The sequence below is a fragment of the Fulmarus glacialis genome, unplaced genomic scaffold (genome assembly GCF_000690835.1).
Source record: "Fulmarus glacialis isolate BGI_N327 unplaced genomic scaffold, ASM69083v1 scaffold16590, whole genome shotgun sequence".
Taxonomy (NCBI): Eukaryota; Metazoa; Chordata; class Aves; order Procellariiformes; family Procellariidae; genus Fulmarus; species Fulmarus glacialis.
The window spans coordinates 1-15,809 of NW_009187261.1; the positions used below are offsets into that span (position 1 = coordinate 1).

General features: G+C 45.1%; 1 protein-coding gene across 1 annotated transcript; it reads left to right on the top strand.

Annotated features, from left to right (window-relative positions):
* Positions 1–589: 589 nt before the first annotated feature.
* On the top strand, positions 590–14,040 carry LOC104069658 (ovostatin-like; the record flags this gene model as incomplete). Its single annotated transcript, XM_009574539.1, has 18 exons — positions 590–702; positions 1,192–1,420; positions 3,302–3,425; positions 3,772–3,890; positions 4,369–4,420; positions 5,214–5,297; positions 6,220–6,396; positions 6,899–6,980; positions 7,460–7,616; positions 8,035–8,109; positions 9,508–9,673; positions 9,954–10,174; positions 10,764–10,979; positions 11,390–11,514; positions 11,870–11,960; positions 12,514–12,582; positions 13,520–13,625; positions 13,979–14,040. Coding segments are annotated over 18 exons (2,268 nt in total), but the record flags the coding sequence as incomplete, so codon positions are not given.
* Between the last annotated feature and the right edge of the window lie 1,769 nt (positions 14,041–15,809).

The following is a 15,809-nucleotide window of genomic DNA, read 5'->3' on the forward strand; positions in this document are numbered from 1 at the left end:
GGGGAGTGAGCGAGCTGCTGTGTGGTGCTCAGTCTCCAGCTGGGGTTACACCACCATACATGGACATGGACAGTACTCATGAATCACATTGGTATTGACATTGAATATTGATCTGGCACAGAATGAGATGGCTTAAGATAATGGCCAATGCTTAAGGTCATTTTAGGTCTACACTTCTGAGTTACGTCCAGTTTCATGCTGGGAAGTGTTCGCAATCAGTAGAGTGTCACACAAAACTAACACTGTTGACACTGATTCCCTTCTGACCAGAGCTTGTTTGAAAAGACAGTGCAACAGTGTGGACAGCAAACAGATCTAAGAGCCAAGTGACCTGAGTTCTAGCCCTAGGTCTCGCGCTCATATCTGGAGACTAAAGCACTTCAAGTAATGTTTTCTTTCGCTGTGATACCAGGTTATACCTAACTCAGAGATACATTAGTGACATTAATTAATATTTGTGTGGCATTACCGACAGTCTCAGTTAGAAAGAAATGGGTAAACACTAATCATCCTTCATACTGGCACACGCATATTAAAACCTGTCCTTTCTGGGAGTCTTCATTACATGAACCAGGTTTGACTAAATTCCCATTATCTCTTACCAGCTGAAGTTGCTAGAGAGCAACGTGGGAAGAGACTCATCCTTGAGACTGTTCGGGAATTCTTCCCTGAAACTTGGATTTGGGATATAGTCTTAATTAAGTGAGTACTGCTTCTTCCCTCTCTTTGCCTTGCTTTTAAGAGTTACTAAGTATGTCCCCTGATGTCCTGCAAGATGGCAATTCCTTGCCATCTCTTCTTACCCTTTGGCCTGGAAGATCTAGTTTTTTCAATCATCACCTGACCACCTGCCCTCCTCTTTTCCATGATAAAATTACCCTGTCCCCAAAGACATCTATTCCCACAATGTGTGTACCATGAGTCATATTCCCTCCTAAGAAAAGGGACACCTCTTTTTAAAATATGGGTCTGCAAAATAAGAATTCTGAGTTTTCTTTCCAAACTCAGGGAAATGATGGGCAGAAGAACTTTCAAATGGGCTTTTCTCAGAAGATTTGGGTAATAAGTTCTGGGGGGACTTGAATGTGGGTTTTCTGCAAACAGAATACTGGTAGTGCTGATTTTCAAAACCCGTTGCCTCTACTGAGAAGCTTACCCTTTCTAAGCCCACTCTTTATCCATTCCCATCAGCTCTACTGGAAAAGCCAGCATCTCATACACCATCCCTGACACCATCACCGAATGGAAGGCCAGTGCCTTCTGTGTGGAAGAGTTGGTTGGATTTGGTATGTCTGTGCCTGCCACCCTGACAGCCTTTCAGCCTTTCTTTGTAGACTTGACCTTGCCATACTCTATCATCCAAGGAGAAGATTTCCTGCTTAGAGCCAATGTCTTCAACTACCTTGACCACTGCATTAAGGTGTGTACTTCTGCCCATACTTACCCCATGTCCAAAGAAGCTGCAACCTTTGTAGTCTGAAGAAAAAAGCAACAAAATACTTGGTGTAGATGACTGGATCTGTCCCTGATCTGGATTGATGTACTGCTCATTCTATCTGATGATAGATTATCCTGACTAGATTTGTCCTCCTAAGCCACTACAAAGCAGAGGGAGATCTGTGAAAACTGTGACTAGGATGGGTGTATATCAGAAATAGTGTGGCCAGCAGGAGTAGGGAGGGGATTGTGCCCCTGTACTCGGCCCTGGTGAGGCCGCACCTCGAATACTGTGTTCAATTTTGGGCCCCTCACTACAAGAAGGACATTGAGGTGCTGGAGCGTGTCCAGAGAAGGGCAACGAAGCTGGTGAAGGGTCTAGAGAACAAGTCTTATGAGGAGCGGCTGAGGGAACTGGGGCTGTTTAGCCTGGAGAAGAGGAGGCTGAGGGGAGACCTCATCGTGCTCTACAACTACCTGAAAGGAGGTTGTAGCGAGGTGGGGGTTGGTCTCTTCTGCCAAGTAACTAGTGATAGGACGAGAGGAAATGGCCTCAAGTTGCACCAAGGGAGGTTTAGACTGGACATTAGGAAAAACTTCTTTACTGAAAGAGTGGTCAGGCCTTGGAACAGGCTGCCCAGGGAAGTGGTAGAGTCACCAACCCTGGAAGTATTTAAAAGACGTGTAGATGAGGCGCTTAGGGACATGGTTTAGTGGGCATGGTGGTGTTGGGTTGACGGTTGGACTTGATGATCTTAGAGGTCTTTTCCAACCTTAATTATTCTATGATTCTATGATTCTATAAGCAACTGTCTCTAGAGATCCACAGAGGAAGGAAACAAGTGCTTTGCAGAGTACCGTTCACGATGCAAGCCATCGATGCTTTTAGTGGGGTCTTTTCTTTAGGGATATATGTGAAAGTGTGAAGAAGTGAAGGGCTTGTGCTTGCCAAACAGAAGAAAGTGGGAAAAGCAAGAAGTGGAGAGCAGATAAACCCTTCTTCTCTGGGGCGAAAGTTCCCAAAAGTACCAAAACAGGGAGCACAAAAGTCCAGTACTTGCCCTACAGAGTATCTGTTCAGCTAGAGGCTCTATTGCTCCCAGACACTGGAGAACTGTACTGTCAATATTCAGTACTTTCCAGGCAAAATGCCTCCAGATCACACTGCACCTCTGCATGGAGGGAGCTTACACATTGTTTAAAGAATACTTGAAGAAAGAAAAACAGGGATCTTCTGTTTGGCTTCTTGTTTCTTATGTTGTATTTAGGAATCCTGAAAAAAGAGGCAGGTGTAGAGTCTAGATTTATTCTGCTTGATTGCAGAAAATCAGCTCTCCAGTCTCACAAGGAGATCACCACCAAAAGAGGAAAAATCAAGACCCAATTTAGGAATGTTTTTTTCCAAACTCTGTTGACAGTTTGACCTAACAAAACAAAAAGGCCAAGGGTTTTAGACATCTTAGAAAAAAAGATCTCCATTATTGAGGCTTTCATCTCTTAACCTTGTATTTCAAGTATTCCTACAACAACAGAAGAACAATCACTAATCAGTGGTTTCCTTTGCAAGTTAGTTCAAAGCCTTTAGCACTAGGTCGACTGAACATAACTCAATATCCCGATCAGAAATCAGATGTATGCATGGGATATTTAACATCTCAATGGAGAGTGTCATGAGAAGCCAAAAGGGAATACTGTTAAGGTTACATCTGATGGATGATTCATCTAATACCATCATCCCAGGCCTTAAATCTGCACTGTTAACACTGGACATAAACAGAGACAATCTCACCCCCTCTAACAATAAAGCACCATTTGCCTATGTTACAAAATCTTCATCCCATCATACTCCTCTTTCTGTTCTCAGATTAATGTTTCGCTGTCAGATTCCCTTGATTATCAGGCCAAACTCATCTCCCCAGAGGATGATGGATGTGTATGTGCCAAACAAAGAAAGACCTATGTCTGGAATATTTTCCCCAAAGAAATTGGTAAGTGCCTTTGAATCTACCTGGTTTTCTGTCCTGAGATTGATACTAATGAATTTATACCTCACCTGAAAAACCTAATCTTCTTCCAACCTGGAGAACTTGGTCTACCACTGGTCCTTCCAGCTGTCTGGGCTAAAGAGCTCCTCCATAATTGCAGTGTGTTTATCATTCCCATTTTCAGAGATCAGTTCTCTTCCCATATGTCTCACCTAGAGTGACTGACCATTCATTATGTTCTCTACTTAATATCTGTAGCTATTAACTATCAGATGAAATTTTCTTACTTTAGCCATCATTCTGCATGATAGAGGTCCATTTTTTTCCTACTTTTCTGCTACTATTTAAGGTAATGTAGTATTCAGCATTACTGCAGAGACCAAGGATGATGGAGCTTGTGGAGACAAAGCACCTAGGAACATCAGTATTGACTACAGGGACACCCAGATCAGAACACTGTTGGTTGAGGTACTGCTGACAGCTCTTACTGTTTGCCCTGTACTCCCTTCCATGAGGAGAGAAAAACACAGCAAAAGTACCAAAAGCAAGTAAAAGTTTTTCAGGTTCCCTAAAGAATTCCTGGTTTGGCTCCACCTTCATCTGGCTGGGACAGGGTCTGGCTGTTCAATCTAAGACCAAGTCCACTCCCATCTGTTGTCCTCTTCCATGAGGATCAGTGGGTGTTGGTAAGTGCACGTCTCCCTCATGCCAAGGAGAAACTGGAAATGAGGGACTCCATCTGATGGAAACTCCCTTTTTAGCAGCAGCCACATCGCTCTGTAAACTGTTGCTTCAATCCAGCTGTCTTATGATGCAGGAGGATGGGGTGGGGGGTGGCTCTTCTGTCACTTCATTTCTTCTGCATGTTTTGTTCTCATCAACTGCATGTGTCTCCATGTTTTGTTCTCATCAACTGCATGTGTCTCTTCTTCCCATCGCCATGCAGCCTGAAGGCATCAGAAGGGAAAAGACCCAAAACTCCCTAATCTGTACAAAAGGTAAGGGTCTTATATACTGCTGTCCTGAGAGGAACTGCGAGGAAGGTTGGAGTTTGCACTCTTAAATGATGCTCTCCCTCCCCTTTTCCCCAGAGGTGCCCAAATGGCAGCCAGCGTGAGTGCTTACAGTTCAGTTCTCTGCTACGAACTTCCTGTGTGATCTGGTGCACATCATTTAGGCAGTGTGTGTGCTGCAGTCAAAAGTGCTCAGATGCTGAAGGAAGGCTGCTATGGAACTATCAAAGGGAGCTGGCCTTTTTGTGCAAAATCTATCCTGCGTTTCATGCATTCATATTTGACTGCTGTCCTCCATTCCAAGGATAACTGTATCTTGCAGCTTTCCACTTCTAGTGGGAATGGGAGGGGAAATGTAATGTTCCCTTCCACACCATCTCAGTGCTGACTGCAAACGGTTTTCAAAGTTTCCTGGAACCTCTGCCTAAAAGAGGCACAAAAGCAGTCCTGACCCTCACCAAGCAGCTCTTCCTAGTGTCTCACTGAAGAAATCCCCAGGGTTGACAGACACTACAGCCTGGGAGCACCAGCCTTACCATGTTCAACTGACTTCAGTTGAGGAATGACAGTTACTGCACCATTTGGTCTGTTTTTCACAATTTTGGGTTTGCTGTGCCCCCGTCTCTCTTGATATTCTTGGAGACAGCTGTGAGTTTCTGTCTATTGCTGTCTTTTCTGTGCAATTTTGCACTGTGCAATTTCTACCAGGAGCATTTCACTGCTGTAACCACTGTTCCTATACAAATGACTGCAACACACTTAACATTTTTCTCCACAGATGATGTGGTTATTCAAGACGTTGCTCTAGATCTACCTACAAATGTGGTTGAAGGATCAGCCCAAGCTTCCTTTTCTGTTGTTGGTAAATATAAAATTAATAAAATGTAAAAAGAAAGAAAATGTAAAAATATAAAATGAAAGCTTTGTCAGGATTCAGGATGTGAGTTTCCAGTCTTTGTGCAGGAAACTTTTAAGCAAAGAACTGATTCTCATCATGTCTAGCAATGCTCTTTGCTGCATCAGAGAAATGAAAGTTCTAAGTATTGGTTACATCCTTCTTCACTTTTCTGTTTAAATTTATTGCATTTGAATGTTTTGCTCTGAAGTAGCACAGTCCTGAGTTATGACCTCAGCCAGACTCATGCCAGTAAGACTTTTTTGCACTCATCCACTCGCAAATCAGAGATGCTAGTGGAATCTTTTCAGTCTTTTCCTGGAAAGGACTTGGACTTGGTTACATGACTACTAGTCATAAAATCTTTGCTTTGTAATGTTGGTGATTTCAGCTCATTCCAGAAATCCCTTGCTGGGTCTGCGCTATCTTTCCAAAATAGCAATTTAGAAGTGGCCTGTGATACATCTGCATAACCAGTGTCACTCTTCAGCATTAGTTGTTAATTCTGCAATACATGGTTCACTGCAGCATCTCCGGGCTCTTCCCCTTCCCTCCTCTGGAAACAGAAGTTTCCTAGAAGTTCTTCTTTTCATTTCTAATAAGAAGTATCTGCTTGAATTGGCACTCAAATGGGTAGCGTTTCTGGTGTAGGCAATGTAAACTAAGTAAAGAGAGGCAGGGAAGGGATTTCTTTGTTGACTGCAAAGCAGAACAGAACAAATCACTCAGTCAGCACTGAGAGCTTCATGCTTGTTGGAAATCTCTGTGGTACCAGACAGGCTTGCAGCGCCAGATAGGCTTTCCCTGACTCTGCCTACTGAACGGAAATTACTGTTTATTTCGGTGGCCATGAGTTGTGCTAATCCCACCAGCATCTCCTCTTCCCCAGGAGACATCATGGGCACTGCCATGCAGAATGTGCACCAGCTCCTCCAGATGCCGTTCGGCTGTGGGGAGCAGAACATGGTCCTGTTTGCACCCAACATCTACGTCCTGAACTATCTGAACAAGACAGGGCAGCTGAGTGAGGAGGTCAAATCCAAGGCTATCGGATACTTAGTGAGCGGTGAGAGTTTTTTGCTTCCCTTACGATGTACGCTGAAATTCCCATTGAGGCCTAGTGAGCAGAAGCAGCAGCATGGCTATCCTAGCAGTACGGCACTGCTCAGTGACCCAAGGGACTGCCCCAATCAAGACATTTGCTATCTTTGCTTTATCTTTTTCTTTCCTTATCCTATTTTGCTGAGACTCAACTGCCATGTTTCCTTTGAGGTTCTGTCTTTCAGTCCCTTTCTCCTCTTCCACCCAGGCACAAGCATGTATCCTAATCCTGTTAGCTTAGTTGGAGCACAGAGCTGATACAGCTCTGCCTATTCTGTGCCCCAGTGTTTCTGCAGGACAAGATGTTCCATGCTTCCATCTAAGCACCCTCAGGGCTCCCCCTCTGCTTGGCAGGTATATATTGCCTTTCCATGCTTTCCCACTGTAGCTTCAGATAGATATGATAGCAAACAGAATAGGGTTTGTTTTTTAAATTAGGGAACACTTCCTCTTCCATGTTTGTGCAGGCTACCAGAAGCAGCTGTCATACAAACATCCCGATGGGTCGTACAGCATCTTTGGCACCAGAGATAAAGAAGGCAACACCTGGTGAGTGACTGGGAGCAGAAATGGCTCAGAGATTAATTTGCATTGAATTCACATGATGCATGTAAAAGGCATCTTTACTAGCCAAATCAGATGCACAGAGCTGGCTAGGACTGGGACTCTGTAAGTACTAAGAAAAATGGTTCTCCACTCCCTGCCAGGTGGAGCGCACAGAGACAAGGTGATGCCTAAAGGCCCAGCCAACTTTTTGATTCGCACTCCTGCTGTCTCCCATGAAACCCAATGCACTGCAAGTGCTCTGTAGCCTGGATCAGCCCCAGAGTGTGCTGGACTCCCTTCCTGTGTCCCATCTAGCTACTATTCCTTTAACTACCCTCTCCTGGAGGAGCACAAGAAGACAAAGCAAGCCACCAACATGTTGGCTGTAACTCTTCATCCTTATGCCTAGCATGAATGGAAGGGCTGACTTTTTCTGTTCCTTCTTCCAATGCTCATCTCACAGCTCCATCTTTCCCTTGCAGGCTCACTGCTTTTGTGTACAAATCATTTGCACAAGCTAGTCACTTCATCTACATTGATGATAATGTCCAGGCTCAAACCCTGATGTGGCTGGCAAGCAGACAGAAGCCAGATGGCTGCTTCCGAAGTGTTGGGACACTCTTCAACAATGCCTTGAAGGTTGAGCGGAGAATTACTTCTTGGTCAAATTTACACTCTTATCATTAAGAACATGCTACCCCATTACTGTCAAAAACTATACTTTACTCCAAATGCCTGTCCTCCGCCAAGGGCTAACTCTCCACGCCTTACAATAACTATTTTCAGCTCAGTCAGCTTCCCCACACTGTATTTTACATCTTATGAGCACCTGAGATGGGGTTACAGGACTGTAAGCTTGAGGGAGTGATGCTTTTTGAGGTGATAGCAGCAGGCTTCTCTTGATTTAAGAGCCATCCCTGCTATGCGTATGCTCTTCTTCCTTATGGACTGCCTCTAGAGCTGGCCACAGTCTCCCAGCTGGGATATGGCAATTCATATTTAAAGGTTTCTCACTCGTGCCATTCACCAAAAATTCCTCTCTCCCTGTCCTTTTCAGGGAGGAGTAGATGACGAGCTGTCGCTTTCTGCCTACATCACCATTGCCATGCTAGAAGCTGGGCACTCTAGCTCGGTAAGGAGACTTTCCACTGCTAGTATTCAGCCGGAATTGGTCCCCAGTTGTTGACTTGGCTCCAGCATCTGCTACAAATTGTCTAGGTAGTAAGGAGAGAGAAAGAGAGGGAGAGAGAGCACCCAGGGAACATGACCCTGCTCTGTATCTGCACTAGTTGCTGTGACAGAGAAGTTCCCCATAGAATCATAGAATAGTTTGTGTTGGAAAGGACCTTTAAAGGTCATCTAGTCCAACCCCCCTGCAGTGAGCAGGCGCATCTTCAGCTAGATCAGGTTGCTCAGAGCCCCGTCCAACCTGACCTTGAATGTTTCCAGGGATGGGGCACCTACCACCTCTCTGGGCAACCTCTTCCAGTGTTTCACCACCCTCATTGTAAAAAATTTCTTCCTTATATCTAGTCTAACTCTTTTAGTTTAAAACCATTGCCCCTTGTCTTATCGCAACAGGCCCTGTTAAAAAGCTTGTCCGCATCTTTCTTAGAGGCCCCCTTTAAGTACTGAAGGGTTGCAATAAGGTCTCCCCAGAGCCTTCTCTTCTCTCTATTTCTTAAACCACTAGTGTTCAAGTAGAAGTTGTACAGACCTCAGTGGGATTAGATCTTCTATTTGAGAGACCCAAGATATTTAGTGACACCTTTTAGTTTCCAATAAAAAAACTTGACAGGTAGTAACCCACACTATGGCTTAGCCTCAAACGTGGCTTAGTCAAGAAAGTAAGTTATTGCAGGTAAACTCATAAAGTCTACAAATGGAACTAAAAGCTATGTTGGAAAAACATAGCCCATCAGAGTGAAAAGCCGATCTGTCCTTTTTAAAAAGTGGCTAGTACAAAGGAGACTACACCGGAGATGTTAGACTTCAATATATGAGTTTCTCTGCCTCCAATTTGTCATATCCTTTCTGAGGACCTTCCTGATTAATGCATTAGCAAGGACAAAGTGTCAAAATGTGAACATTTTTTACTTGGTGTAAACCTAGTACAACTCCACTGAATTAAATTAAAATCACACCGGAGTCACTGAGGATAGAGACTACTAGGTTGGATTTGTTCAAGACAACAGACTCTTGACTATAGAAGTGCAGGGTGAATTATTATCATGGAGGTAAGCAGAAGGAATTAGCTGTGAAAGAAACAGAACAGTCTTCTGTTTATACACCGACATCTTCAAGAACACACCGAAAACCTACTTGATTTGTCTGATGTTTCCTCTGAAATCCCTCCTTAAAGAATTCTGTATTGTCTCTCCTAAAGTCACTATACAAACCAAAGTCCCATTCTCATTGCTGTGATAGTGACAGGATGAAGAACAGGTTTAAAGAAAATAAATGTTTGGCCAGGTGAAGACTACTGTCCTGAATTAGACCCATGTTTTGTTTTTTGTTTTTTATTTTTAAGTACTCTGTAGTCCGAAACGCCTTTTTTTGTCTGGAGACTGCATCTGAGAAGAATATCACTGATGTTTACACTCAGGCACTCATGGCCTACGCTTTCTGCTTAGCTGGCAAGGCAGAAAAATGTGAATCATTCCTTAGAGTGTTACAGAAATCAGCAAAGGAAGTTGGTGAGTTTCAGCCATTTTGGGAATTTGGGAAGTGGGAACAGATCTTACTGATGGTACATGGTCTAACCTTGACAATACTGAGAATATAGGCACACGAACCAACCTCCACAAATAATCTGTGGCGTTAATTCACAGCACATCTGTTGCTCTGTAGAGAATACTTGTGAGAAAGAGGCCAGGACACAGTATGTCTCTGAGGAGTGACATAGAGCATAGAGCATTGAGCAGTGACACCCATAATCCATTCTGGTTGCTCGTCACCCTCTCTTTGTTTATTTAGATGGCTCACAGCACTGGGAGCATAAGGAGAGGTCTCCATCAGAAAAATCTCCCTCCTTCCTTGACCATGCCCCATCAGCTGAAGTTGAGATCACCAGTTACGTGCTGATGGCATTGCTCTACAAACCCAACCGGAATCAAGGGGATCTCACAAAGGCCTCAGGGATTGTGCAGTGGATCATCAGGCAGCAGAATCCTTATGGAGGTTTCTCTTCCACCCAGGTGCCAAAACTCCCTTCCACCCCCCAGCCAGTCCTAGGAATTGGGGCACTGGTTCAGGGTGCCAGTGGGGCTTTGACTACCTAGTCTTATTTCTCTCTTGTATTTGCTGTCTCAAACACACAGAGACCAAGCCTTTCTCTTAGAAAGACCAAAATACCTTTTTTTTCCCCTCTTCTTAACTATGGAAAGGTTAAAGTCATACAAAAGCAATTTGACTAGCAACAAATACAGGTATTTGTGTCAGGTATGAGCCTAGAAAACACCAGGTCCCAGCTGTTATATGACCAAGAAGTGCTCTGTAGTTCCCTGGAAAACACATGCTTCACTACTATGAAAAACTCTAGAAGTGTGCTCTAGCGTTCAGATTTTTTGTTCTGAGACTTTCATATGAGTAGAGATACATACATAAAACATACATGCCAGAATGAAATGGCTCTTTATATATGGGAACCCTGGAATTATACACAAATTCAGGGTTTCTTTAGCCAGGATGAAGCCACTGTGCTTCGTATTGGAACCATGACTTTGACGTCCTCTGCACGGTCACACTGTGTAGCTAATTGTCTTTTATTATTTTCTTTTCCTTCAGGACACAGTCATTGCTCTTCAAGCCCTCGCTGCTTATGGTGAGGCCACCTACAATTCTGTTACACAAAATGTAGTCAAGATCACTTCCAAAAAGCCTTTTGAGAAGGTATTTATTGTCAACAATGAGAACAGGCTCCTGCTTCAACAGACTCCCCTTCCTGAGGCTCCTGGGAAATACAGCCTAACAGTGAATAGCAGTGGATGTGTACTTATGCAAGTAAGTGTCTGCTCTCCTCTTCATTGTGTCTCACATTCTGCATACAATACAGTCATGTTTTTGGTGATTCTCCATCTGACTTCTCTTTATTTTTCCTCGTTTGATTTCCCTAAATTATTTCAACACTTTTCCCCATCCCACATTCTGACTCCTGTGGAGTCACAGCATGGAAAAAAAGAGTCCTTTCTGATCAGCAACTGGTTTCTCTCTGGGAGGTGACTCTGGGTGCAAGCACCTTCATTGTCAAAGAGCAGAAGTCTGATGTGTCCGTCATTGATGTAAGCAGGGATCTTCCACATAAAACCAAGAGAAACATTGCCAGGAAACATCACTAAGTCTGACACTTGTGTTTTGGAATGCAAAGAAAAAACCTTGGCATGCTTGAACAAAAGGGTTTTCTCCTCTTCCAGACAGCACTGAGATACAACATTCACCTTCCAGAGGGGGCCTTTGGATTTTCACTCTCAGTACAGACATCAAATGTTTCCTGCCCACTGGATCGACCAGCAAAATTTGATATTGTCCTCATAAGCAGGTAATGTGCCATCAACAAACCAGCTGCACAGATGACAAGACACGCAGAGAAGAGTGCTGTGTGTATTCAGTTCTGCTTACAAAGTCAAGAACCATGAGCTAATCAATGTGTTGATGATACTGGCCCGTAAGACACAATATCCCAAAAGACCTTGTGATACACCCAGAAACTGATGGTGTTAGCACATACTTGGCCCCTTCAGACCAGGGGCCTCCCCAGTGTCTCCCGTCTGAGCCAGTCAGCAAGCGCACGTGATTCACTCCAGCCTCCCTGCCCTGTATGACGCCAGGAGCAGGCAGCTGAGGTTTGCTTCCCCAGGCACAGTCCAGACTGATGGGGGCCTCTGTTGTTTCAGTTACACAGGGAAGCGCAGCACCTCCAACATGGTCATTATTGATGTGAAGATGCTCTCTGGTTTTGTTCCTGTTAAGTCTTCCCTGGATAAGGTAAACTATAGGAGCAAGATTAAATGAGTCACCCCAGGGACAGAGCAGAAGACTAGTCATGATGAAAACAGAAGCCTGGTTAAGAATCATTTACCCACAAACCCTGCAAGGTGTTTGCACGGCTACCGTCTTCATTACTGGGTGGAGGGAATGCCCTACAGGGAGCTACGAGCACACAGACCTTCCTACATTAAAAACTACGAAGCGTTCTAGCTAGAGCCTCACCAGTTGGCAGCTGCAACTGGGAGCGGGCATTGCCCAGGTAGGGAAAACCTATACAACACTGGAGGCAGACAGTATTCCCCAAATGAACTGCAGTGCCACTCATGCACTTGGGAAGTGCTCATACCCCCCACTAAGTCAAGTGGCAGTTTTTGCTCACTCCCCTCCATCTATTCAGCAACATTTGGGCTCTAAAAATCAGCTGCTGGCCCTTGATACCTGGCTAGGAACAGAATGAATCCCACAGCCACGCGTAGTAGGGTCTGAGGTAGCACTTGCTTTTTAATGGTTTATAAATAAATCAGCTTATCTCCGTTTCCTTGTTTTAAAGCTCATTGATGGCCATAGAGTGATGCAAGCAGAAAGCAAGAAAAACCATGTTCTCCTTTACCTGGAAAATGTAAGTTCTGATCACTCTCTATTTGATTTGCAAAAAGGGTGAAAACAGCATGTAATAGATGCACCTACACCATGGATACACTCTATAGAGTGTGTTTATCATGTTCCCTTTCCCATCAGTTTACGCCTGTAATCACTAAGGTGCTTACTCCTCAAACTGCATGTAACATCCCAACCTCCCAAACAGCTTCAAGCTGACACCTGCCCTACTAGCAGCTAGAAATAAGTTAATCAAAAAAAGCACATAGAAATTAACCGAAATTCTATTTCCTTTCTGTCAGTAGCAGATAAACACCAGAAAAGAGGTTTCCTTGTGTGTATGTCCCCTTGATAGGCTTCTCATAAACCTCAGTCCTTCCAACAGGACATGAAACACTGCTCTGATCTCCTCTGGGAAGATATTCATTCCTTCTCTTACACTAGTTCATTCCCAAATCTAACCTGTAATCTAATCCCTGGATCAGAATTTACATAGTAAAAGTACATTTGCTTGGGGCCCTGCAGAACTTACAACAGAAGCCAATATCCCAGTGATGGACATTGATTCCCAGTTTCTTGGCAGCACATAATGTTCATGTCTGAAATGGGAGGGGTTGGAATGCCAGACTTTATCGTCTGACCATCAGGAGATCCTGGAGAATTAAGCTCAGACCTTTGGTACGTTTTTTCCCTCTCTGGCAATAGGATGCATAATAACTACAGAATCAGGTAATAGAAGCAGGATAGGAAGCCTACAGCTCTTCACTTCAGTTTCATTTTGGACTCTCCAAACATATTTCTGATCCCAGTTTGGCAGGAAGATAATGGATGTCCCACATCTGTATGTGTGGCATCAGTGGGATTTGGAATATACAATCGATCAGCTTGCCCCCTGGTCTGCTCCAGATGGTGTTATACAAATAAAAAGACTCATCTGATCCCTGTCCCTTCATTCCCAGATCTCACAGAAGAAAAGGAAAGAAATCACTTTCTCGGTTGAGCAGGACTTTGTAGTGACCCATCCCAAGCCAGCTCCTGTGCAGATCTATGATTACTATGAAACAGGTAGGTCTTTGATTTTAACCAGTATGACGTTTGGGGGAGGGACATGAACAGCAGAAACACTGCATGCATTAAGGGAGACCCAGAACCAGCTCTCCTGGAACCAACACTCCTCTGAACTCTACCAGGATCTGGATCTAGTGCCAGGGGAGAGACTCATTTCACTTTAGTGAGCTTGGTCTCATGCCCAAGGGGACAAGTGGGCATGACTGGAAAGTTAGGAAAATGCATGTGCCAGAACAAAGGAGATTTCAAGAATCTCCAGCTTAAGCGTGCGTAGGGTATATCCACCTCCAGGGAAAGGCACAGGAAGTGGTCTCCAGGCTAACGGGAACATTTCTCTCCCTCTTTTCCAGAGGAGTACGCTGTTGCTCAGTATACGTCACCTTGCAAAGAGGCTGTTGCAGAAATGGACTAATGATTACAAAAGGTAAGTGAAAGCCAGAACAAAAACAAGCAAGTGAGAAGGTGAAGTATAAAGCAGCATGAGCAGAGGGATTGGCAGGGTGAGTAGAGCAATAGCTATTCTTGCAGAAATGGAGTCTTCAGTCTCCACCAGGCTTCTCAGGGAGCAGGCAGAGACAGTGGCCAGATCCTATACCATGACACATGCTCAGTGGACTCTTAAATGGAGACCACTTTGCTGCTCATGGGAAGAGCTCAGCCTCTAGGAAGAAAGCCAAAGTGCAAAATAATGGAGAGACTGGGAAATACCTTCAGAGTTTCCTCAAAAACATCGACACTTAGCTACCTACAGCTGTCCTTGAAAGCCTCCCCTCTGAAGCCTGCGCTTCACAGGCGCAGGCAGGGTGCTTCAGAATGGACTTACAGAAACCCTTTCCTGGCCAGCTTACACATTATCTGAGGAGGACACTTGAGGTGACACTAATCATGGAGGTGGTGTGTTGGCTAGTCAGAGGTATGATGCTGTAGGGAGGTCCAGGCCTGTGTCCCGCTCAGCATAGCAGTTATGCTGGCTGTTACCTGCTGAGCAGTTCCCAAGGGGTATGGGCACAGCTTGCTGCCAGCCCTTGGTCCAGCTCTTGTCTGTTTTGCACACACTATCCAGTATCCTGAAACCATATTTTATATCCTGCAGCTGTTGGTTTGTTCTCATCGAGGCTATTTTCTTTTGGATTTTCCCCTGCAGGACGATCATAAATGTTGAACAAGTGTTCAATCACCCTATTTTCTTCTGTCATTAAGTCCTGGAAAAGGCCATTTCACCTTACTAATCACAGTGGGAGTCTGTGACGTCATTCGAGCTAGTGTCTGATTCTCTGTTTCCTTTCACAGCACGTCTCTCCAGATCTGTATCATAATCATGTATACCTTTCCATCAATAAACCTCCCTTTTACGTTGGGCATTGGTTTTTTTCAGTGTCACAGAACAGACATTTTAACGGCAGTCTGCATGTTATGGCTGCTTGCTGGGGGAGGATGAAGAAAGACACGTATCTGTCCTGCCTGCAGCACTCAGCCTCCTCTCCCAGCTACAGCTGATAACTGCTGGCAACTACTGTAATACGCAGCATGTTCAGTCACTCCCAGCCTCCCATCTCTGGAGTGTAGGACCCATTGCCCATGCCTGCTAAACAGCCCCTCACATTTCCCCAGCCCCGCCAGGGTGCTGCCTCTGCCCCTGGGGTATAAAAGTAGGGGTTTATGTATGGACATCACGCAGTGACTCTGCATCACGCTTAGTAGCAGAGAGGGTAAAGAAAGGGGCAGGTTTCAGTCCAGGGCTGGTGATTGCCCGGTCCCACATTCTGGATCTCCTCCCCCTGCCAGGTCCTCCGGTCCACCAGACTGACTAGAGTTTGTTCAAAAAGATGGCGAGCCTGGATCACGTTGACCTGTCCCAGCCACGAGCAATAAGCCTCCCCATTTTCCTGCACCTCTCGTCATCCCCCACGTCGTTACAATTGGAGTCAGCTTCTGCAGACACAAACGCTCTTGGGCTGCAGCGTGCCAGAGTCAGTGGATGGGTGGGAAGAGCACGATCCAGGTACCACTGCAGCCCTGGCAGAGGGGACAAAGGGACAGGGAGGCATGGCTGGAGATGAGGGAGCAGAGCAACCCCGGCAGGGCTCGGGGAAGAAATACGGATGTGGCTCCTCTCACCCAGGAGCAAGAACCGGTCCGGCAGCCCTCGCCCACCCCCACCAGGCTCCCATGGGCGGGGCA